At 39.6% G+C, this 25,297-nt stretch overlaps 2 protein-coding genes across 2 annotated transcripts; both read right to left on the bottom strand.

Moving 5' to 3' along the window:
- Nucleotides 1-363: 363 nt before the first annotated feature.
- On the bottom strand, nucleotides 364-17,648 carry LOC147163092 (uncharacterized). The gene is made up of 3 exons (XM_086095167.1): nucleotides 17,554-17,648; nucleotides 5,607-5,782; nucleotides 364-2,011 (listed from the first exon to the last, which is right to left on the bottom strand). Exons 1-3 carry the CDS (start codon nucleotides 17,646-17,648, stop codon nucleotides 1,830-1,832), a joined length of 453 nt encoding a protein of 150 aa, XP_085951293.1. The 3' UTR covers nucleotides 364-1,829.
- A 1,636-nt stretch (nucleotides 17,649-19,284) lies between these two features.
- Nucleotides 19,285-21,975, bottom strand: foxa2 (forkhead box A2). The gene is made up of 2 exons (XM_086094816.1): nucleotides 21,646-21,975; nucleotides 19,285-20,954 (listed from the first exon to the last, which is right to left on the bottom strand). The coding sequence occupies exons 1-2, from the start codon at nucleotides 21,715-21,717 to the stop codon at nucleotides 19,698-19,700; spliced, it is 1,329 nt and encodes a 442-aa protein (XP_085950942.1). The 5' UTR covers nucleotides 21,718-21,975; the 3' UTR covers nucleotides 19,285-19,697.
- Nucleotides 21,976-25,297: the final 3,322 nt, after the last annotated feature.

Below are 25,297 nucleotides of genomic sequence, written 5' to 3'. Positions count from 1 at the left end.
GAATATATCGCCGCTCATGCGAAATCCTTTTTGAATCGCTTAGGGAGTCTTCTGATCATACAGATATGATAGATAGATAGATAGATAGATAGATAGATAGATAGATAGATAGATAGATAGATAGATAGATAGATAGATAGATAGATAGATAGATAGATAGATAGATAGATAGATAGATAGATAGATAGATAGATAGATAGATAGATAGATAGATAGATAGATAGATAGATAGATAGATAGACAAGTATGTCATAACCTAAAAAATTTAAATAAGAATTACACACAACACTGAAAAAAATTCATTTTGAATTCAGACAATACATCACAATTACAAGTTATTGTTTTGGTTTTCACAAAGTTTTTATTTATTCCAAGGTGTTGGTTTTCTCCATGTTGGCCGAAACCAGCATTAGACACCCTCTTGACGCCTTTTTATGATCAAGAACTAGAAATTTTAAGAATTGAAAATTGTCATTAATTTCATGCAGGAAAAATGCTATATTGGGATAAATAGGCCATTTTTTTTAATGTATCAAAAAGACTTGTGATATCACTTTGTATTGGTATCGTGACTCCTCAAGCGGTATCAATCTGGTATTGAACATGCCTACTTTTCACATAATTTTTTGTGCATCTTTCCCTGCTTCACAAACAGAGACATAATTTTGACTCTCTCTTTTTATATTTATGCTGACGTCCCATAATCTAATTGTGCATTAGTCTTCCTCGTGTTTACAACTTAATTTCCTCAGCTGTTTATTCCAAATATTTGCTCAAGTACATTTTTATCGTCTTTCCAGACAATAAACGCTTTATAGGCGAGGTTAATTGCAGAGCATGACATTAAAACACCACCAAGAGACATTATAAATGTATGACAGATTTTAAAAGGATTGGGAAGGAAATTGAAAATGAAAAGGTGATTTTTCCACGCTGGTGATTTTTTTGTGGGGAGGCCGGTCGGGCCAATAAGAGGTGAGCTTTTGTTCCCGTTATCACACATTGTTCATTTGTCTCCCGCCCGGAAAGCCGTGTTAAGATAACGCCATCCTATCATCAGATTGTCTTATCAAAGTAAAGAGCGACACAGGAGCTCAGTCAGGGTGAACAATCAAGTCAGTCTGGATGAAAAGGTTAATTGCTGAACACTCTCAGTTAAAGTTGAGGTATAAATAAAATGCAGTGAGTATTTCATCAAGATTTGTTTGTGACGTGTCACTTTGCTGCATATGAATATCCCCGCTTCACGTGTCGTGGTCCTCGAGTCCTGTATCGTTTCGTTCTGGTCATTTCAAGTGCATGAGCGTGCAAGTCCTTACACAGCGGTTGACACCGGGGTCAGTGGAATTGCCCCACTTGAACTAAAAGACATTTAGTTTGGTTTGGAAAGTGAAAACTCCAACGCCGTTAATTTGTTTGCTCTTCCACTAGTCAAGACCGCCGCAAATGCCATCACCTCAAAGAAGCAGTCGGCCGTCCTCACTTTTATTTGTTTGTTTCTTTGGAGGGTGTGAGAAGTTGCGCTGGACGTTGGCCTTGTGTGCTGGGGGCGTAGGGACTCTCCATAAGGAAGGCTGTGCGGCCTGGCAAACAAGTTAGCCAGTGACAGGGAGACGGGGGGGGCGAGGCGGCGCGGGGGGATTCATTTAGCCAGGCATAGCTGCTCTTGTTTGTGGTTGTCCCTGACAGCGTCGCCAACGCCGCTCCAAAGCACCTGTGTTTGCTCACTAGCTTTCCCCAATCTGCTCGAAAAACGCTGCGAGCATGTCACATGGCGGCCAGATAGCCTCGGCACCATGGGAATACAAAAGCCGGGGCTTTTAGAACAGTTAATCATTAATGAAGGCCTCTCTTTTGTTCTCATTGAGCTCCATGCTGACAGAGGCTTTGATATTACATATGGCAGACAGGTCGCATGCAGATATGGCCAAGTACATCGACTGGGTTCGGGCTGGCGGGTCGCTGGAACCGCGACGGCGACAGCGGGCAGGAAGGAGAGGCCAAAAGCCATCTGCGGATGACAGGAAGGACACGTCAGCTCATTTCCTTTTACATGACGGTCGACGTCATTTTTCAGTGCACACGAGGAATAGGATGGGATTCTTGTCAACAATTGAGGACCACAGTCATGTTTTCATTTGGTGAATGAGAACCTATTAAAGGACAAGAAGCAAAATATTATATTAATGAAAATTGTTCATCATTTTCATTGGGTGTTAAATTTGGGAAATTGTTCCTATTCCTCACAAATGAGCAAACACAATTATTTTTCACTATTCTAAACAATGTAGCATAATAAAGTATTCCAATCAAATATTATTTGATATCTATAGGCATGTATTGTCAAGGACTTTGACAGCTTTTGCATTGATTGATTTGACAAAATAAAAAATATATATATATATATGTTTGTATTAATATAAAAAAATAAAAAAATGTTTGTTCAACCATTAGCATTGCATTCTCAAAGAGAGCAAACCATTTTCAAAAAAAATAAATAAATAAATAACACCCACGGGCGTGGAAGGACAAATAGAATAGATTTTTGAAAAATTTAAATGTTACCACAGTGTGACTTGACATGAGATTTCGGCCAGACGCCAGCGATTTGCAGTGTACAACAAACTAATAGACAACTAGCTAAATGAAAAGTCAAAAATTATGGTTCATTTAACTCAACAAATTACTGCAATGTAATGGTTTGGTAACAAAAAAAATGCTTGCAATATCTAAGAGAATTTGAAATGTTGACATGATTGTTTTGCTTTCATTGGCCACATAAAATGGTAATAGGCCAGATCTGGCCCCCAGGCCTTGAATTTGACACCTACATAATTGTAGGTGTAAATATACTGCACAGATATGAAACAATAATAAAATGATTAAATATTGTCACCCTCACTAATTTATAAATAGAGGCAGGCACAAAGGACCACTTAAGAAAACTTATAAAAAGAAGAAGACGAAGAAAAAAAGCACAAGATTTGTCTTTTTTATGTTTCCATCATTACCGCCAATGATTGGCAAGAGGTCATTAACAGAGTCAAGTCATTTTACCAATTAATTAGCATGCCCTAATCTCAGTTTGCTCTCCATTTTGTACTGTCAATGAGCCCGAGTCTAATTTCACGCTCATCACAGGGTGCCCTGGAAAAGGTGGGGCTAAAAAAATAGTGGGGGCATTCATTTACTTTCCAGAAAGAAAGGGGCCAAATTTATCTCGAGGGGAGATTAGGGGGAGATTTACACAGCCGCAGTATTATAAAGCGGCAGTAAAAGGGTCAGAGACGCTCTTATCATCCTTTTACCTCAAAATTCCAATGGTTATTTATTGAAAGTTTGTCTCCAGCCCACCACCAATCCCCCACAGTGCTAATAATACTGTACGAAAGACATATGGAGCACAAAGATTTAGTGGTGTAAACGTGGCCACGCAAAGCAGGATGCTTGGTGTGCTTCAAGTCAATCATTAACGTTCAGTGATACCTGCGACTCGCACCGGACAAAGACAAATGGAGGCATGGTTTCGGAGAATTCAGTCACTTACCTGCAAACATGCTACCTTCATCTTTGGAACTTCTCGCAACATTTCTACAGATTTTTGCGGTATCAATCTGATGTTTGATTTAAAGCCCATTTCACTATTACATTTGGTGTTTTAGCAATTCTATGTATAATGACCGCTTAGGAGTGAAATGTCACTCAATTATTTTTCAGTTTATTTTTCCATGTTTGTTAACTAACAGGTTTCTTCCAAAATAAATTTGTTGAAATCTATAATGCTGTTCGATCGAGTCTGTCATTTTATTTTTTGTTTTACGCTTTCACAATGGCTGCTCTGAAATTAAAATGGCAAGCATGTGGTCTGTTAACTTTCACATACCGAATATAAGTCAAATCAAGTTTTTGTTTTGTTTTTACTTGAAAGGGGAAGTTAAGTCGGTTTCTTTCTTCAATAATGTGTTCTATGACACTCACTCTAAACATTGCGTTTGTGAAATATGAATCAAGTAGCACACTAAAAACAATTGGGTCAAAATCACCCCAAATTGGGCCCAAAAGAGACCAACCCAACATTTTGGATTATTCCATCAAATGAATAACCCACAGTCAAATGAACAGCCCACAAAACAACCCAAAAATTGTGTTGATTTGTGGGTTATTACTTTGACACAAATTTCAGGGTTAAATACCACAAAAAATTGGGTCGTTTCATTTTTGACCCTATTCATTTGGGTTAATAAACTAACCCAAAAAGTTAGGTCAGATAAATAGTTGGGTTGTTTTGTGGGTTATTATTTTGATGCAAATTATAGGGTTAAATACCTAAAAAAGTTGGGTCCGTTTATTTTTGACTCAGTCTAATTGGGTCATTCAACTAATCGAAAAAGTCAGGTCAAATGAATAACTCACAAAGCAACCCAAAAATTTGGTTGATTTGTGGGTTATTATTTTGACCCCAAATTTAGGGTTAAATACCTCAAAAAGTTGGGTCGGTTAATTTTTCACCCAATTCATTTGGGTTATTCAACTAACCCAAAAAGTGAGGTCAAATGAATAACCCACAAAACAACCCAAAATGGGTTTGATTTTTGAGTTATTAATTTAATTTGACCCAACTTTTTGAGCTAAATACCTTAGAAAGTTGGGTTCTAAGGTATTTAGCCCTAAAAGTTGGGTCAAATAAATAATCCACAAAACAATTTTTCGGTTGTTTTATGTTTTTAATTTAATTTGACATGACAAAAATTGAACCCAAAATATTGGGTTGGTCCATTCTTAGCCCAATTTGGGTTATTTTGACCCAAGTGTTTGTAGAATGCAAATCCACTTGCTTTGATCAATCTTAGGAGGCGGCCATTTTGTCCTGTACTGCCACTGTCTGTCGCCTGAAAATGACATCACTGGGTCTAAGGGCTCAGCTTGCAAAAATCACATGACCCACTCCCAGAAAACAGGTGAGCCATGATTGGTCGTAACCTGAGCCCTCAGCAACTGTGATGTCATTTTCAGTCAACGGCAAGTGGCAAAATGGTCGCCCCCTGCTTGATATTCCGCAAACGCAATATTAATCAGAATACAGTTTAGATTAGTCGGGGCACATCGAACATATTAAAATGTTTGACTTGACACAAGCAGAATGAACAAGTTAGTTGAAGTTGTTTTAGAGACTTAAAATCATCTACATTTTACAGTCATTTTGAGGCCATTTTGAAATTGTCCTCTTCATTTTGAGAATACCTCATATCCTGATGCCCAAGGCTCACACGACCATAAATCTTGTCTCCGCTTACAAGCGGCTCGACTCCACTGGCGAGTATTTATTTGCTAACCCTGGTCACCGACGATAAGGGTCACTAGTGTGACCAAACTGTAACTCTTGGTTACACGCACCCGATGTTTCTAACAACACATGCTCACAATGAGAATAAAATAGAGGACGAAAACATAGGTGATAATAAATTCTGCCGCGGGCTATGAGGAAATAAATTAGCTGAGGCGAGTCAAAGGATGGGCTTAACAAGTGTAGGCTTCAAACAACAGTTCCTGTTTCAGGAGGGAAGGTACATTTGTGATGGATGGCTCTGCAAACATAGTTGACATACCTGGCCAATGCCATGGGCCGGTCACAACCCACGAGTGAGAGGGACATTGTGTGAGCCGTGGAGTGTGTTGGTGGCTGCATGCGCATTTGCACGCATCGGTGTTCGCTCTTGCCGCAGCTTCCCTCTCCCTCCTCTCCAGAGCTCGGCCCGTGGGGATCACTTCAGTCAGCAGAGCCCTGTTTGACAGAGAAACAGGCTCCGGATAAATTCCACCCTCCTATTTATGGGCCGTGCATGCGCTTCGACTAGGACGCCTTCGATCCGTCCTCAGGGAGCCCGCATCTCAAAACACTCAAATAGTCTGGGTGCAGCGATAAGAACTGCACGGCTGGAATTATACTCCCAAATCCGCAGAGAGCGTTGTTCCATCCATTTTAAATTCACGATTTTTTTTTTTAAACACATAAAATTAGCTCGTGCATTTCTCTCATATTGTTGTGTATCTTTTATACATGAGAGTTGTATATAAAGCATAAATGGAAATATATGAAAGATTAAATGTATATCCAGGATGCGGTTCCTGGCGGAGCGTGGGAGACGGGTCGCCGCAGCCAGCTGGATGAGTGGTAAAGCTTTATTGGGAACACCCAGGAATGTTTAGTTAACTCGCCCGTCACATTCAAGCATGTGTGTCAAAGGTGTTTACAGGGTGCTGACATTCACACATTGGCAACGAGGCACAAGCATGCAGCCATGTCTGACTGAGCTGGAAGAATGGGAAATACAAATTACTGCGCTCAGTATTTGCAATCCAAGTGGTTGGAGTCCAAAATTGTTGTTATTATTAACAGGAGTAGTAAACAGTTATTGCATGAAACAATGAATTAATTGCCAGCATTTTGAAACAATATAAGATTTCCATCCACATAATGTTGTATAGCCTATTATTAGTTATCATTATTATTAGTGTTTGTTTGGAGGTGGGTTTTTTTTTTTCGTTTTTATTTGGGGTTTGCATTTCTACTTAAAATATTTTATTTTTTTATTGATTTTGCATTTACTTTACTTAAATTATTTTGGAGCAAATTATCAGGTTGTTTTTGATTGCAGATTTTTAATGTACAACATATTGTGAATAATTGTCAAATACAGTCTGTTCCAACATATAAATAATTAAAAAGTTAGTATAAAATTGAATAGGCTATTCATAAATAAGACATATTCCAAAAATGTTGTTCTGTTATGTTTTTTTTGTGTTAGGAAATAGAATAAATAGTTTTGTTTTGGGTTTTTTTTTACTACACAGAAATGTGGTTTATTGCATGTTACATATTTGCTGTATTAAGAAATAAAGTGTTTTTTACTTCACAAAAATTTTATGTTATTCAATTTTTATTGTGATAGTGAATCATATGGTATTCTATTACATTGTTTATTATGTTAGTAAATTATATGTTATGTTATTTTGCTACATGTTTTTGGGTTAGGAAATAATATGGTATGTTATTACATGTTTATTGGGCAGGGAAATACATTGTTTTTGCTACAAAAAAATGCTGTGTTATTACTTGTTTATTCTGTTAGTAAATCAAATGTTATTTTATTACATGTTTACTGTGTTAGGGAATTTTTTTTTACTTCACAAAAATACTGCTTTTACATGTTTATTTTGTTAGTAAATTAAATGTTATGTTATTACTTGTTTATTGTGTTGAGAAATACAATGCTATTTAAGTTCACAAAAAGTTTGTGTTATTACAATGTTTATTAATGTTATTTTATTATGTTTATTGTGCTAGTAAACTAAATTATGTTTTACTACACAGAAATGTGTTATTACACATTTATTATTGTTAATAAACAAATGATATGTTATTACATTAATGCCATGTTATTACATGTTTATTAAATAAGTGATATTGACTAGGAAGTAGACTTTTCAATTCACCAGTTAATTAACGTGTTTCATTAATTCTTTAATTTGAACTACAATTTTTTTTTAAATGCTACCTAAGCTTTTCAATTGTGTCTTTCTAATACTGGAATTGAACAGATTAAAATTTCATAATATACAGTAACACTATATAAGTATCCAGAATCAGTTTATTGGGTGAGTGAAGACACTATTATGGAAATACATGCGCTAAAAACACACAGACACACACATTATGGAAATACAAGTCATGAAAATATAAACATTGTGTGCCAATCTTTAAACAAAAGGCATGGTCAAGCATAACACAAGTATTATTTTTTTTTCTAATTTAAATTCAAATTAAACTAAATAAGGCATTTCAGAATAGCTCAATCAAAGAACAAAATAAAACAATAAAGATAATTATGAGACGGTTTTTGTTCATTCATCAGTAGAAATTGCAAGAACAATTACCAATATTATTCCCTTACTACTATACTTACTATATTATTTATATACTTATTATATTTACTTATTAATCATAACTGCCAGGGTATATAAACTTAAGATCTCAAATTTAAGTTATGTATTTGAAAAACATGGATACATAATTAAACATTATTTCTTAATACAGACAAATTTAATGTTTTGATCGATTTGATTTGAGCCTTTTTAACTGATTACAAAAATACATTGGGCTGCCACAGAGGGCGTCAGCGTTGGTCTGTGTAACCTTGTGACCACCCACAGAGAGCATGACGCCAACAGCTCGCCCGCTCCCCACTGACCGACCCACAGGTGACAGAGCTCATGTTCAGGTGTTTGTCCACGCGATGGCTTTAGGTCACATGACATGACGTCAACGTTAGGCCACAAAAGCTCGCTTGTCGAGTGTGCAGGTATCACTGGGGCTGCACTGTTTGGGGTAATTGAAGGAGTGTTGTAAGTTTCCTCCATGACTCACTCACGACTCTTTCCTCTTGGCCGTGAAACTGGAAGATTGCAGGTCTGGCTGAACTTAACAAAGCAAGTCCTCTCAACTCATAAATTACACGGCCGCGGACAACCTTAAGCGGTGTTGAAATGCCTCGAACAGAGCTTTATTTCAGCGTTGGCGGAGCGTGACACTGAGAGCACCACCCCACATGCACACAAAAAAAAAAAACAACAACAGACAGCTATTTAGCCTGTCATAGCTGAAGTCTGACTTGCTAGTGGTTGCACCAAACGGTGATGTGATCACTGCACTGCTTGCACTCAATATGCCTTTTCCTGAATCTACAGTAAAATACAAATACAATTTGTTTTCATTATTGTTTGCAGTTGGGTTTTCTTCTCTTGGACCAGTTTTCCGATGTCATTCGATGGATTAAGAGTAAAACTATTTGCCGTGAATATGCATTGATTAAAATTTATGGCAATTATGTCAAATTAAAGATACAAAAAAAGGTAACTGAACATTTTAAATATGTATATAAAATCTAAGGGCTTTTTTCAGTAATTATCCAAGCTATTTATTTTTGTATTAAATTTACTTAATCGTTTTTACGGGCCAGTGAAGTGAGAGAGAAAAAGGGTTGGCAGGATTCTCATATTCTCAGAATTCTGACTTTATTCTCAGAATTTTGACTTTAAAGTGAGAATTATGACGTAGAGCTATGAATTGTGGAGGAAGTCAGAAAGTCAGAATTTTGATATTAAAATCAGACTTTTCACTTTAAAATCTGAATTCTGAGATTAAAGTCAGAATTCTCACTTTCAAATCGGAATTCTGAGATTAATTAAAATCAGAATTAACACTTTAAAGTCAGAATTCTGAGATTAAAGTCAGAATCCTCACTTTAAAGTCAGAATTCTGAGATTAAAGTCAGAATCCTCACTTTAAAATCAGCATTCTGAGATTAATTAAAGTCAGAATTGACACTTTAAAACCAGAATTCTCACTTAGCAGTCAGAATACTGAGAATAAAGTCAGATTCCTGCCAACCTTTTTTTTTCACTGACCCTAATCCTCTTCCATAATTTTTGTACTTACAGTCATTTAATTTTATTTCTTGTGTTGTCAAAAAATGTGTAATTGTGCATTTAATTCAAATTAATTCCAATAAAATTATGCCGTAATGGTAAAAATGTTCAATCACTTTTCTGTGTTTTCCTTCACAACATCATATTGTGTAAAAATCATCCCCAGTCTGACCACCCAGGGGGTCCTTGACACCGCAACCTTTACAAAGGGGGATGGGTGTGTGTGTGTGGGGGGGGGGGGGGGGGGGCGTGTGTCTGCTCACATGCATGAATATGCTCCTTCATCATGTGTATTGATCCTCCACTGACGTTGTTTTTGTTGATTTGTTTGTTGGTTGCTTGGTTTGGAAGATTAATTTACTAGTGTTATTTGATTTCCAAGCAGGAGAGACATGGTTGGAAAAAAAAAATGAAAAAAAAGCTCTTCCCTTCGGTGAAATAACGAGCATTTTGCTTAATCGCCGTCGTTGCCAGGACACTTTCTTTTGGCGAGAGTTTTGCACCTCCTCCGTGGAATCGTCCTCGCAACTCGGTGCTTGACTTGTGCTACCTCCTCTATGAAGAGAAGAGAGGTCAGCCGTTATCCCCTCTTGTTCCCGAGAGCCCCTAAACGGCAACACGCAAAGGTGAAGCGAGATGCGATAACCCGGACAATTCGACGATGTTGACAGACAAATGAGCATACAGTATGGCGTTTAACGGGAATTAAAAGTATAGGGCAGCTGGTTTCTTATCTGGCCGGGGAAGAAGAAGGCAGGCAACAAAGGGAGGCCTAAGACTAAGAGGCTTGATGCATGGGAAAGCCATGGGCCGGCCATTGTGGCTGCCCTTCTGCTAAGCAAATAGTCCAAACTGTTCATTCCCCATCTCCCATTCTCTCGCCGGTACATTGTTTGTGTCCTTGCATTTCATTCTGACTGGGGAAGATTGCCTCTCAGGGCCAGTGAGCAAACAGTCCAGAAAAGAGCCAGCTATCTCCTGCCGTTCCCAGGAGAACTAGCATTTTTATTTCAGCTCCAAGCTGTCAAAGGATTGGAGAGTTTATGTCAGGATCCTGAATTAATTGCTTTAAGCCTCGAGGCTGACGCCGGCGTTTTTATCACCAAATGTTCGGTAAAATGTTTCCTAGCAAATTATGCGGCCCCTCCTCCCGCAACCTCTCCGCCGTTGCCTTCCGTAGTCGCCGAGCATGTGGGATTGGATACATGCAGGATAACTGTGCAACACAAATGGTGTGTTTAGTGTGATGGTGCAATTCCGCGACTTGTGATGGGCCGTAGCGCGGCTGTCAAGATTTGGGGGAATGAGTGCAAACAACAAACTTTTGTGCCTGCGTGCGTGCGTGTGTGTGATTTCCATCCCTCGCCGCGACGCTAGGTGCGCGAGCCAAGCTTGGCAAGGGAGCGAGCAAGCTTACAGATGCCTCAATAAACCGTAGCTGTTCAGACATTTGGTGGAGCAGGTTTTTAAGGCTCGAAACTGTCCTTGGAACTGCCAAACTGTCTTCAGAACCGTCTGTCGCCTTCAACTGCCGACTTAATAACGTATACATAGTATACAATACAGGAAACGTACATAGCACAAGTAACTTACCTGGTTTCGTTTAAGCGCAAAACATCCACAAATTGGTGACATTCCCACAACTGACACATACCAGAATCAACCACATGAATATTAGATACACAACTGATCCTCTGCTGATATAAAACATCATTATGTTGGCATGGCTACATGTGTTGTTAGTCTCTGTTGGCTCTTATGTGAAGAGGCCAAAACCAACAAAAGAGGAAGTGCCCGGCAGTTCCAGCCTTTAGCGCCACACGTCAATAACTGAACCTGAAGCCGCCATCTGGAAATTGCTTTTCTTTACCCAAACACATTTGACAGCGTCGGGGACTAGTATTGTATATTTGCATGGTAAAAGCATCACAATGATTTGCTGCAAAGGTCTTTTGACACCAACTGCTGAAACTTCTTATTCGGAGAAAGCTTTGCATATGAAGCTAGGCTCGAAATCGGGTTCGCGTGTCTGTTTGTGAGGGAAAAAAATTTACATTTTGTGCCTCATTAATACACATATATTAAAACTAAGAATCAAGAGGAGACTGTCCTAAAATGTTTTCGCTTGGCACGTACATCCCTCACGCCACCTACTGCAGGTAGCACTTATGCCGCACTTGCTAGCTTGTAAAGCTTCGGCTGGCTACTCATGCAGCTATGTTGTGCTGTTGTTCTTACTACGCCACACACAGCGTGGTGAAATAAAAACAACATAGGAGAATATCATAACGCTCTGTAAGCACATAGATATCTATAAAATAAAATAAAATAAAAGGCTAGATAGCTCGTGCGCACTGTGAGCTAATATGAAGTAATATCATCACCGGGCGGCCATCTTGGGACAGTCCCCTAAGAACATTACAGTCAATGGAGCACGGACTTTGAAGTAATTGTAGAGTGCCCAACTCTCCCAAATTCTCAGCCGATTTTCATGTTTGTTGTTAGATATGACAGGTTTCTATCGAACCTATCCGTTTGTAAATCCGTCAAGAACTCAGTGAGTTATGAGTAATTATGTGGTTTACCATTCACTACAGCAGAGCAGTCCCCTTTCCTAAGATGGCCGACTAGTGACAACGCTGCCGACTCCGCCTTAAGCCATCTAGTGTTCGTATAGATGTTTATGTGTAAGCAAACATGGAGGCTAATGAGGAAGTGTTGTTTACATTTGTTGAACTGTCACCCAAGATAGCATTTAGCAGCCAAGCTAATAACACAACCACCCGTCACCAGACTGACTCGTGATGTTCAAACTTTTTTTTTCTGTCGGAGTACAAGGAGGAGTTTATTTGCTGCTCCGCTCGAAACCGATCTGGTCGGAAGCTAACAGTCACATCTGGAGCAACGAACTAGCTACAAATCATGCTATTTTCTAAGCTAACCTATTAACTAAGCTATAGACAATGACAATTTAAGAAAGAAAAACTGCTGATTATGTGAGAACAAAACCAATTGTTTGTTGAAAGTAACTCCCACATAACACTTCCGATTTAAACTGTTCAAATTTCAACGTACTTCAAAAATTCACGTCTCCCAGGGTATATATCGTCTGATTCCACATTACTTACAGTATTCGCACAATTTAACGTTAAATATCAACTTTGTGTCCCACTTCCATACATATAATTTATCATCATTACCAGGTGTCTGATACTGCTCGGTGGCACAGTTGGTAAAGTGTATTGTCCAGTAACCATGAGGTCATAATTTCATAATTTATCTCTCAATTTACTTCATAAGAATTTCCACATATATTCAAATATTAGCATTCAGCTATATTAGCATTTAGTTTTCAGCATTCCCACGCAATTTCTTTAGAAATTGCACTTAGTCAAGTTGTTTGATAAAATCCTTGTTTCAGTTCCCGGGATTGAAAAAAAAACACTGCTCCGCAAAATTCAAAAGTTGCTCCTCAAATTAAGTCACTGATTTACAAATCTTTTCCGTTTATATTAAGCCTTGTAAAGCGTAAAACGTTAACGCAATATTTGCATGCGGTATTTAAACACAACTGAACGGCGTGACCTCACCCGTTGGCAGGTCGGAGCAAGCCTGAACGCACCGCTCATTTAACTGCAACCACAAATACATCATCTCCACGGCGCGCACCTTTCATTATCGTTCTGTCGGCCACTTCAAGATAAGAGTAACCAGGCTCCCGCCAATAAATCTGCCAGTTGACTCCTTAATCTGAGAGGATATTAAGTGACAAACACGGCGATGCTTCTGTCAGCGTCAAGCAGGCGAGGGTTAATAGTGTGTATCAGGGGACTACTCTGCAGTGGGGAGAACATGCAGGCCTCATCCTTCCTCATAATCTGCTCAACAACCCGGTAGACACCTCAGAGCCTTCAACCGAGCATCCTCCTTTCCATGATAAATAACGCAGCCATTTATACGGGATTAAATTGAGGATTAATTTGATTCAAATTCGGGTATGGGAATTCATTAGTGAGCTGACAGTGGCACTATACATGCCGGGAATTTAATTTGCGTCCCCCGAGGAAAGCACTATGAGACGGAGGGGAGGGGGCCGCTACTGCCCCCCACTTTGGATTTGCACATTTGTAAAGTGGCACTTTATTGCTGTTGATTCCTTGTTATTAAATTGATGTAGGTGGGAGTGTTTTGGAGGAAGAGCTCGATGTCAAGAGTTGGCCTTAAAGATTAGTATATATTCTGACAACAACATAAAGCGGGACTTTCACACAGATTTACTACCCCCTACTCATAAGGTATTAAAATGAGCACATGACTTGAATGTGATTGATTCTCATGAATGTTGAAATGACATATCACCTCCACTCCTGACAAGCTGTGTGCTATAAAGTCAAGGCATTAAATTCAAATCGGGCCCAGATTACAGAATTCCAACCCCCACCCTACAACATCAATCTCGCTATTCACTAAATTGGACAAGTTCCATTGTAAAATAACCTATCACGGCGCACGTCTGCACAGGAGAACATATGCAGGACAAAATATTCCGTAGTTTGTTATTCCGAGGGCGGCACAGGGGGCACACGGGCTTGTTTGCCTTCGCTGGAAGAGGAGATTGGATTGGGGCTTTAAATGAATCGCTGGCGCACCACGTTTATAGGTTTCATTAACTTTTAATGAGTTGGGTGTCCTTCGTCCTGATTGGCTGGCAAGGCTCGGCCTTTACTTCCTGGAAGTGGAGCTGGGAGATTTTGCAACGCGCGTTTAGGGGCCATGTGATGGCGAATGGAAAGGGGATATGACTCGGTATGATTTCCAAAAGCCCCCAGATATCCATCAGAATGAAACTTTGGCAGGCATAGCTCGCTGACCAAATTTTAGGTTAGCCTTTGGCTCTCAAAGGCAGGCATGAGGCCTTCCGGGAAATGCCCTCCCCAAAAATATAGCAAGAAAGCATGTGCACCCGCTCCTACTGTGTGCCCGGGCAAGTCATTCCACGTTTTCGAAAAGCAACCAATACGATTTGCATGTTGCAATATTTCACAAGGATAAACACTGACCATCCATCCACTTCCAGGCACATAAAAGGAGCCGGGCAGAGTAAAGCGCCCTATCCGGGCCTCAATAGACCGCCTGGAGGTCACTACTGTGTGTCCCACCAGCTGCTGCCTCCCCCAGTACTCAATGGCCATTGTTGATGGACCCCTCTCTCTCTCTCTTTTTCTCTCACTCGCTTTCCGTCTCTCTCTCTCTCGCACATCCCGTCACCCCGACATGAAGGAGTCCCACACTGGAATGTCACAGAGTCATGTCAGAAGAGATGCGGACACATCACAGTCAGCAGCCGCATTCTCACCCTGTCTCTCCCGCTCTCTCTTTCACTCGGTCTGTCCTTCAAACACACACACGAACAGCACACCTCCGTCCAAACATCCTCAAGATGACCCTCATACGTCTGGATTTTCAAAACAAATGCCACGCCTGTCGATTTTGTTGAATTTTAAAAGTACACCCAATCAGGCTTTACCTTTAGGGATGAGAGGAATTCAGCTCTGAAGATGGGCAAATATGATTCTTGTTGTAATGAAATGAAGAGAGGGGAAAATATATATATATAAATCTATATTTTGCATAACAAAAATTGATGTACAAAATAAATGGTATTATTTCATTATTATTTTATTAAAATGTAAAATCACAAAATATAAAACTTACTAATTAGTAATAATAATATTTAAAAAATCTTAATTTATACATAGGCCCTATGGCTGGTTTGGCCTGGAATTTTTCCAAAATGTTTGCATAACTGTTTTTAATATAAATTCATGCTGCAGCAAATCCTTTATGGGTTTTAATTCAATTTAAATTAACAGTTTATAATAACACTAATTGTGTTTAATTATACACGTGTTCAACAAATTAAGAAAATGAATAGGCCTATACTGTTTTTCAGCAGCATTGTTATATCCTTAGATATTCATTTTATTATACAAAATTGAAATTGAAAATGTTACATTCTATTTTTGTTTTTGTTTATAATGTTACTTCGAAGAATGTGACAATTACACATTTTCGATCAAAAGTGTGTGTGCGTTAATGCACCTCCAATTGGATACACATCCGGTGTTGGTCTGACTGAGTGGATCGAGAAAGGCCGCCTGGAGTTTTGACTTTGTGACGTTTTTCATATAGTGAGGAACGACAGTTTGCCTTGCTAAGATATGGGATTAGGAGTATTTCTTATGAAAGAGGAGTTAAGTTGACCTAGTTGGTCCCTCCCCTGCAAAAGCCTGAGACAGAATTACAGCTTGTTGGACCGGTGTCCCGCCGTTGCCATGGAGACAGATCTACTTGGGTGTTCCAAGCTGCGGCGCTTTGAGACGAAGGTGCGGCAGACTCGGCGCTATATGAAACGCCATTTATCCGCCTGAAATCACTCTAGCATGCATTAAGGTGGACTTAGACGAACTTCCCGCGGTTATAAGGAATGGGACTGATGGTGCTGGTGCTGCTGCTGCTGCTGCTGCTGCTGCTGCTGCTGCACGATTTTCAATGTTCATATAGTCCTCCAAAAAGGATGCACTGTGATTTTGTGGCGTTGCACCACTCAGTTAACACCCACGGGTGGGTGCGTAAAGAGCTTACACTGTACTGACTCATTCATAGAGGTTGCTCAGGCAGCGAAATGCATTGCTGCAGGGAGAATGTCTCACTTGAGAGATGTGCAGCAAGGATGCTGACAGCTCAAGCCATCATATTAGTCTGTGAAGACAACCTGGATGGTACTCAATCATTCATGCACCCCCCCCCCCTCAACCCCCACATCAATAAAAGCCTGACACAATATTATGGTTGTTTTGTGTGGGAGGTCTTCTATATAAAGCCTTAATCAAGAAATATGCTAATCATGCTTGCAGCTAAATCAAGTTAGCAGTGAAAAGGGATCAACAGGCTGGACGAGGCTTGATGCCATAACAACACGTTTAGGGGATGGTGTATGTATGTGTATGTATATATATATATATATATATATATATATATATATATATATATATATGTGTGTGTGTGTGTGTGTGTGTGTGTGTATGTATATATATATATATATATATATATATATATATATATATATATGTGTGTGTGTGTGTGTGTGTATATATACACGTATTAGGTCTCCTAGTCCGCAGTTTCACTTTACATTTATTGCAAGGCTGCTATTATTATTATTATTATTATTATTATTATTATTATTATTATTATTATTAGTAGTAGTAGTAGTAGTAGTAGTAGTATTATTATTATTATTATTATTATTATTATTATTATTATTATCATTATTATTATTATTATGTACTGGTTTAGTATTTTTTAAAGGTGCTAATACAGCACGTGCATTTATAAAGAAAGTATTTGTGATCATGTGATTAAATCTTACAATTTATATTCACACAACTTTGAAAACTTATATCAATTGTAATTAAAAACAAATAAGAAGATTCATGCTTTTGTTATTAAAATAATAATAAGTAATTTAGAAAATGAACTATCAAGGTAACTTTAAATACATGTTTTTTTTTATAACAACAACCAATAATCAATCAATTAAACAGACATGGTAAAAATTACATATATTAATAGCCTGTCTAAATTAAATTTCGTGTATCTCGCACACCGAATATTTGAGCAATTCTTCAACCTATAATGAAAAAGCGCCTGAAATATATAGCCTACATTTTTTTTAAAGTGCACATTTTCTACACGCTCCTCCTTAAAATGTATACTTTACAGATCAGATGACTCGTTCGTTACTGATTTTTGTTGTTGTCTATTGAGACGCAATCGTTCTCCATCTCATAAGCACAACAAGCTGCAAATCTTGTCAGCTTTGCGCCACCCTGTTCTGAAATCCAACACGTCTCATTTGCAGAAAATTCCAGGTATCACCATCCGCTTGCACCATGCACAGTACCCGTGCGGCTTACACTCCTCAAGCTCCTCAAATACACAACATATTGTCCATACCGAGCATGCAGTTTAAGACTTAAAAAAAAAAAAAAAAAGTGTCCGTACCTGTACAAAACGGCCGGTGGTTGCAGTAAAGCCACACTTGCAGGAGCCCATTGCAGAAGCTTTGCCTTGTGCCTTCTGCAAAGGGCTCCAGACATCGCCGCATTTATTTGAGCTCAAACTCAGTCACTGTTGACTTTAGCACAAAGCAAAGATTTCACTGCCCCGCTAGTTAAAAAATGATTATTTTACACAGATATCGATCAGTGTGCTATTAAAAAAAAATCAGCTTAGCGCGTTATGTCTAAAATGAATAGTGCCAAATTTAATGTCTGTGTAAATTTACAGAGCTGAGGCGTCCTATTCGGAGTTTACACTGAGTGCAATTTGCTTGGTGTGTGCGTGTGCGTGTGATGCTTGTGTGTACTCTTCCTATACATGGCCACAGCCTCCACTCCATTGTTTACTGCCTTTGTTTATTCGCAGATCACTCTGTTTAAAGTGCGCTGCGTAAAGTGGGGTCTGGAGAATAAAAGCACACTTTTAGGCCCTGCGTGCAGGTGCTGAGGGGCTATCATTTTGTATTGGCGTCAAGGCGCGAGGGGGGGAGCCCCAAATCTCTCCGTTTGCGGCACAAATGTCTCCTCTATAGCCATTCGGCCTTGGTTTTGAGCTCGGGGGAGGACAGCTAACCTATCTTATCTAACAAGATGGGAGGGTCCACGCTACTTGGACGGAGAGGAGACAATGGAGGCCCAGATTGTAGGCAGAGAAGTTAGAGCATCACAATTCAAGCGGCTCTGTCCCACAATCAGGCTCCTTTTTACAGATGCTATTCTCCGGCGCAGCGGGAGCTTGTTTTATGGGACAAAGGACACTTCATCTTACCCGCTGGGCTCAACTTTACTGCTGAGCACGAGCACGGTTCAATCAAATGTCTCATTGCTCTCGACGGCAAGCATGTGACTGTGCATGCAGGCCTGCAGATGATGGGAAAGGGAACTTGTTGACGAGAGGTTCCCTAAATTATTGAGTTTATATCAATGATCAGCAGCAAATAATAATAATAATAATAATAATAATGATAATAATGCTAATAATAATAATAATAATAATAATAATAATAATAATAATAATAATAATAATAATAATAATAATAATAATAATAATAATTTAAAAAAACAAAATATCACCCGTCTTGACTGGCAGCCAGATGTATTCTTTATGCTAAAGGTGTTTATATTTCAGCTATATAAGCTTCCCCGGAAAATTATATTTGGAAAAAAAACTAAATTAAATAATTAATCATTCATCAGCGTTGTTATTTTTGCAAAAGCAGATTTTTTTGATGGCCTACGTATAATTTTACATTAGGCTTTATTATTACGTTATCTCAATAGACACAAGCACTTTCTCAGCCTTAATATGTATTTTTTTTAATAAAGGTAATTGATGTATTTATTTATCTTACAGCATGAATTCATTTTTATGTATTAGCCTTTTCATTATACAAAAATAATTAACCAACCATTTTTAATTGGGGTTTATATAGGATTGCATTTGAATTTGCCAAAACATTCTTCTTATATTTACTAAAATGTAATAAATTATTACCTTTTTACTGTAGCCTCCATCGAATTAAGTGCCATTTATTAAGATTTATTTCTCAAATTAATAGCTATATTGTTGAGTTATGTTAATGATTAAGCCCTCATAAAGTTGTTTGATTTTCCTCGACTTGAAAATAACAATACATTATGCAATAATTACTCAACAATCATAATTTTCAGAAAACATGACCATGAACACTTTAATATAGATTCTGCTCTTGCCACTACAAGAATACACATATACAAGCCATAAATAGGAATTACACAAATGATTGAAGAAATCCATCTGTTTTGAAATTCAGTCCGGAGTCCAGTTAAGCAAATGTCAGTGTTTTTTACAGTTTTCTTTTCTTTTCATTTTTTTTTTTTGTTTTTTGTTTTGTTTATTGGTTTGTTTTCTTTGGAGTTCATTCCCGCAGCAAACTTCTGAACAGGTCACATTATCAGTCAGTGTCACAGATTATTAACAATAATAGGGCTACTAACAAACTCGACAACTAAAACAATGAGGAAAATATTTGAAATACATATTGTACACAAATTTTATATTGTTTTGTTTTTTTATATACATAAGTACACGTTGGGATAAACGTCCGTTTATGAGGAGTTCATGATGGGCCTGGAATAGACTCCTTGGTAATAAGAGGAGTCGGGTATGGAGGAGGAATCCAGGCCGGCCTTCCCCGCCATAGAGCCCATGGAGAGGGCCCCGGTCATGGGGGAGCCGTAGCCCGAGTAATGCATCACCTGCTCGTAAGTTTTTAGGTCCATTTTGTGATGATGGTGATGATGGTGGTGCTGCTGCTCCGACGACATGAGGTTGTTGATGGAGAACGGGTGGTTGAACGAGTAGTGGTGCTCCGGCTTCAGGTGCGCGTCGTGGGCCTGCAGGATCGAGTGATGCTGGGAGAGGAGATGCTGGCCCTGGCTCACCGGGGACGAGATGGAGGCGGCGGCTGCGGCGGCCGCTGCAGCCGCGGCGGCGGCAACGGAGGCGGCGTGGTCCGGGCTCAGAGCCTGACTCGCCTTCAGGTCCGACATGGCCCTCTTGTGCTCGCCCACGGACGAGTTGGAGTGCGGCGACTCGTTGCCGTTGCAGCTCTCCGAGCTACTATGCGACGAGCCGTCGCCGGTCGCCTTGCCGCGTCCGGACTCCTTGACGCCGGGCATCTTCTTGTCGCACTTGAAGCGCTTCTGGCGGCGCAGGTAGCAGCCGTTCTCGAACATGTTCCCCGAGTCCGGGTGCAGAGTCCAAAAGGAGCCTTTGCCGGGTTTATCTGGCGACCTGGGCACTTTGAGGAAGCAGTCGTTGAAGGACAGCGAGTGGCGGATGGAGTTCTGCCAGCGTTGCTGGTTCTGCCGGTAAAAGGGGAAGAGGTCCATTATCCACTGGTAGATCTCAGCCAGGGTCAGCATCTTACTGGGAGACTGCTGGATGGCCATGGTGATGAGGGAGATGTACGAATATGGCGGCTTGGCGTGCGTGTAGCTCCTCCGGTACGTCTTGGGGTCTCTGGAGCGGTTGATGCCGGACTGGCCGTAGATAGGACTCATGGCGTTCATGTTGGTGTAGGACGTGAGCGGGTTCATGGAGGCGGGCTGCCCGGTCATGGGGCTCATGCTGGGGCTCAGGGCTGCGCTCATGGCGGTCATGCCGGCGGCTCCCATGCCGTTCATGGCGCCGGCGCCCGGGGACATGCCGGTCATTGGGGGGCTCATGGCGGTATTGACGTAAGACATGTTCATGGAATTGGCCGACATGTTGGCCGAGGTGCTCATGCCGGACATGCTCATGTAGGTGTTCATCGTGTTCATGCCCAGTCCTGCGTTCATGTTGCCAACAGACGTGTAACACTGCGAGGGGGGCAGATAAAAGACAATTCAGGAAAACTTTGATTTAAAAAAAAATAGCTAACGCAGGTTTGTAATGCTTTATTTGCATGTAAGCTTCACAATAAAAATTAAAAAAAGCAAACAAAAAAATAAATCAAACGAAGCAACAAATACAAAAATATAAATTGAAATAAAAACCATTAAGAGAAGGCCGAACTGTGAAAGTGAGTTTTCCTGCCTGCATGCCCAGCTTGATCATGAAATCTAATCTTATTATATGGCAGTGCTTCTAAACCGCATATTAAACAATACACGTCATGTTTGGTGTTTAAATTGCACACCCTCATTGAGGAGAGCGCACACACGAGAGCGCGTCCCAAATATTTGAACCAATCTGCTCCCCAAATCAAACATCTCCGCTGTTTGTCGAGCGAAAACAGGACCAAAAAAATTGTGCCATTTTGTGAAGATATGTATATAGACAAAAACAATTATAATCCAAGTAAAAAAGTTTACCCCACCTCCTCCTCCTCTACATGTCAAGCAACTTTGTTAGGATAGCGCGCGCGGCGTGGAGATGGGGGAGGATTTGGAGGCGCCTCAAGTCAATATTTGATCACAAAGTTAATATTATCTCAGGGCTAATATTGAGTTGTATAAAATGGGATCGGCTTTAGACAACGGGGGGGAAATATATATTTAAGGTACCCACCTCGGGCTCTGCGTAGTAGGTGCTCCAGTCGGTGTGCTCGTGTCCTTCCATTTTAACTGCTCCGAGCATCATGGAGGACTTTCAACCGAGCAGCTCCCAGCTAAGGAAAAAAAGCCAAAAGCGTCTCACGTATATCGCCGCTTGACTGGGGACCACTGGCGCATGTGTCGGCGAGGCTGCCGCGTCCCTCCGAGTCCGAGAGTGGCGCACAAAAGGGGAGAGGCAGCCGCGCAATGCGTCGGCGAGTGAGCGCAGTTGAAAATGACGCTCGGCGCAGCCGCTTGACGCAGTGATATAGCAGTGTGCGCCAGCCAAGCCTCCAATCCTACTTCTACGCCTTGGGCCCTATTTGAATAATCTCCTCGCACCTAGACGCGAGACTCCTCAAGCTTCACCCCCCACATACGCCCTCCCCCCAATTCCCTCCAACACTCCAAACCCTCCCCATCCACCTGCACTGACTTGAAAAAGAACATTTAATATGGAAAGATGCGTTATAAACTAATGTTGGCACTACTTTCTGCAAGGTGTGCTTGCATGCTTTTATCCACAACTTTCCAAGGTTAAAAAAAAAAAGTTGATTTTATTTTTTAACCTGCATTTTTATGGCAAACACCGTTGAACAAGGCATCAGACAGAAGGAGAACAGACGGTACTCAAAAATAGAGGCCACAGAGTAGTTAATTACGTTTAATGTCAACATGTTGACATTGGTATTGCGCTTCCTCATAAAGTTACCCAAGCTCCACTTCCCTTTTGAGGTTACTATTTTAGCTTTACATTTGTTTGATTAATGCTAAGCCTATTTGAGAGTCCAGAAAAGTGATATTATTGGCATTGTTTTTGTTATAATTCTCAATGTTAAAATTAGAAACGCTTTGAGATGCTTGGTATCCAAATGTATGTTCAACAACAACAAAACGTGTTAGCATTTTTATTTATTGTCCCGACTGAACTATTGAACATCAACAAAGTTATGATAATAATCACGAGAAAAGTTTATGTCCAAAAGTATTTAACATTGTCAAGATTTTCCCCTTGAGCAAGTGTTTCAATTAGTGCAGTAAAGAACTGCGTGAGAGCGCCCTCTTTCGGTCATTATCTCCCTTGGCTTTTTTGCGGTGTGCATCAAAACAGACACAACATTTTCATGCAGAATTCCAACTAAATAATGCAAAAATGAACCTCAACATTTGTTTATATTCAAGTTCATTTTCACACGTTTTTATTTAGCGTATCAACGATGGTTGCATTTAAATGGGGAATCCCTCCTGCTGCTCGTAGTACAGTAGGATACAACTGAATATATTTGTATGACGCAAACATGAAGGTGAGGCTGCAGTGTGTTGCCGGCCACGTGTCACTAGTTGTACATCTATTTGAGTGCATATTTACGCAGGAGCATAACTATCAGTATAGAGCCCCATTAGTATAGGCGAGTAAACCTGTCGTGTTGACGAGGGACTAACAGAGTCTGCTTAACTTGGAAATGAGATCAAGGGGGGGAAAAACTGTTTGACGATTGGGGATTGCGGCTTTCACAGTGCAGAGAAGGCAATGCTGGCCGATGGATGTCATTTAATTCACGTTTTTTTCGTCTCTGTGATGAACTGTCGAAAACATAATAATGTCATAAAATAGATTTTTATATTAAGCCAACTATGCATTTGTTGGTGTTAAATTAACGAATAGTTTTGCCTGTCATATCATGCATGACATGCATTCGATAACATGTGTGGGGACATTATTAGACAATTATGGGGCTTTTTTATTTATTTTTTAAACACAACAACAACTGAGAATTCCAAGCCTTCCAAAATGGGCCCTGACCTGGCTGACATTGTGTTCCTGAATCAGAATGTCCAAGGTTAATCATCAACCTGCTAGAGTCCCTCCACGTGGGTGAAGGTCACATTTTGGATTTGGTGAAAAACAAAATCTGTAATCAACAAGTTGTGTGTGTGCTTTTTGAACGCCACCCTTCCTCCTGATTTGATGGAATTGTCTGATCATGGGCAGATACACACAGTTGTGCAGATTTTGTGAGTCCAGTCCTTTGACAATGTCCTGTCATGGGTTGTTGGTGCAAACAGTTGATAACATCTCGGATGCAAGGCTCCATGTCAGCTTGACAATACTTTTTATGGGAATTTTGTGTGCACAGAAATTGACTTTATGAATATAATGCAGACAAGCTGTACGTTTCACGTTAAATGTCATGAATAGAACAATGTTAGTATAACTCTGTTACTAAATCAATGAAAAGCCATTGAGTGTGCTGACCTTTTTGGATACATTTGCAACTTTTACTGCATGATGTTGTGTGTGTTTTCAAATTCATTAAAAATTTACACCATATATTGATTGGTGTAATTAATTTCTAGGGCTGTATTAGAGAACATTTACAAAGTCATATATTATAAATGCGGATTGTGCATGGAAAGTAATGGGGAAAAAAAACATTTGGTTACCGGTACTTGAAAAATATTTTTATTTAAGTAAGAATATAATAAATGAATATATCGCCTGAGATTATAGCAAAATCGAACTTTTTTGAGACAAAAAGTAAAGCCTTACTTTTTACAACACACGTAATAGAGTACCAAGGTTGAATTTACTGTAGCCTGGTCCAGGGGTCACCAACCGTTTTGAAAGGGAGAGCTACTTTTTGGTTAGTGATTACTGCGAAAAACTACCAATTTGATACACACTTCTGAAATAACAAATTTGCTCAAATTACCAATGTTTATGTTACTATTAATTATGGTATTCATCTACATGTGAAAACACTGATCTAGAAAGGATAAATAACAGATTAATATAAACTCTAATCTAAAAATCTCCACAAGTGTCTACATTTTCATAGACTCCTAGGAAATCACAATTTCTCATCACTGATTAGTTGTTTTTAGAACAGGCACTGATTATGTTCCCCTTGGCGTCCTTGTGTTCATGGTTGCCATTTTGGTGACATAGTTATTATTATTTTAGCCTCAAACATCATGAACGTGAAATGCATCAACCTGCAGTGTTAATGAAATGTAATGTGTAATTATCAAAACCAGCTGTGAGAGAGAATCAGCCATAACATGTTGAGATCCAGTAAAAGCTCAGTAAAAATGTTTGCCTTTGTTATGTCTTATAATATTTGACAACATTTGATGCATCCACTATCATAAATGTGTTTTTGTCACATGCCTCCCTGACAGTATCAATTATCAAAGCAACTTTTTTTGACACACTTATCTCTATGGAGGTAATGGTGCAAAATTAACTTGTACCTGTAAAAAAAAAATTGTGGTAGCAAAAAAAAAAAATTGTACCTGTGGAAAAAATATATATAGAAATTTGGATCTGTAAAAGTCGTGATTTGGACATGTAAAAAAAAAAGTAGGAAAAAAATGTGTCGCCGTAAAAAAATGAGAAAAAAGTTACTTTTGCACCATATTTACTACCATACATCTCATCTCTTTAGATTGTGTGCATTATTTTGTGCACATTCAATTGTGACCGAATGAAGTGTTCGCCATTTTAATGTTCATCATGGTGCCACATGCCACTTTGTTGCTCAAGTTAACTTCTCCGATGATCAGCGTCACATTTGACACATCCGACATTCGTTCAATCAGTGCTCACGACAAGGGCAAACGCA

This window comes from Leptonotus elevatus, chromosome 14 (genome assembly GCF_054856555.1).
Source record: "Leptonotus elevatus isolate MCC_2025b chromosome 14, RoL_Lele_1.0, whole genome shotgun sequence".
NCBI classification, from domain to species: Eukaryota; Metazoa; Chordata; class Actinopteri; order Syngnathiformes; family Syngnathidae; genus Leptonotus; species Leptonotus elevatus.
This window is presented reverse-complemented; position numbering and strand designations above follow the sequence as displayed.

Bases quoted from the DNA above. Each gene is read 5' to 3' on its own strand.
- foxa2 (XM_086094816.1), bottom strand. From the start codon at position 21,717: ATGATGCTCGGAGCAGTTAAAATGGAAGGACACGAGCACACCGACTGG. The intron at 20,955-21,645 runs GTGGGTACCTTA...CCCCCCTCGCAG, and splicing joins CCTACTACGCAGAGCCCGAG to TGTTACACGTCTGTTGGCAA.
- LOC147163092 (XM_086095167.1), bottom strand. From the start codon at position 17,648: ATGTCTGGAGCCCTTTGCAGAAGGCACAAGGCAAAGCTTCTGCAATGG. The intron at 5,783-17,553 runs GTACGGACACTT...TCTGTCAAACAG, and splicing joins CCACCGGCCGTTTTGTACAG to GGCTCTGCTGACTGAAGTGA. The intron at 2,012-5,606 runs GTATGTCAACTA...TGTCATCCGCAG, and splicing joins CGGCCCATGGCATTGGCCAG to ATGGCTTTTGGCCTCTCCTT.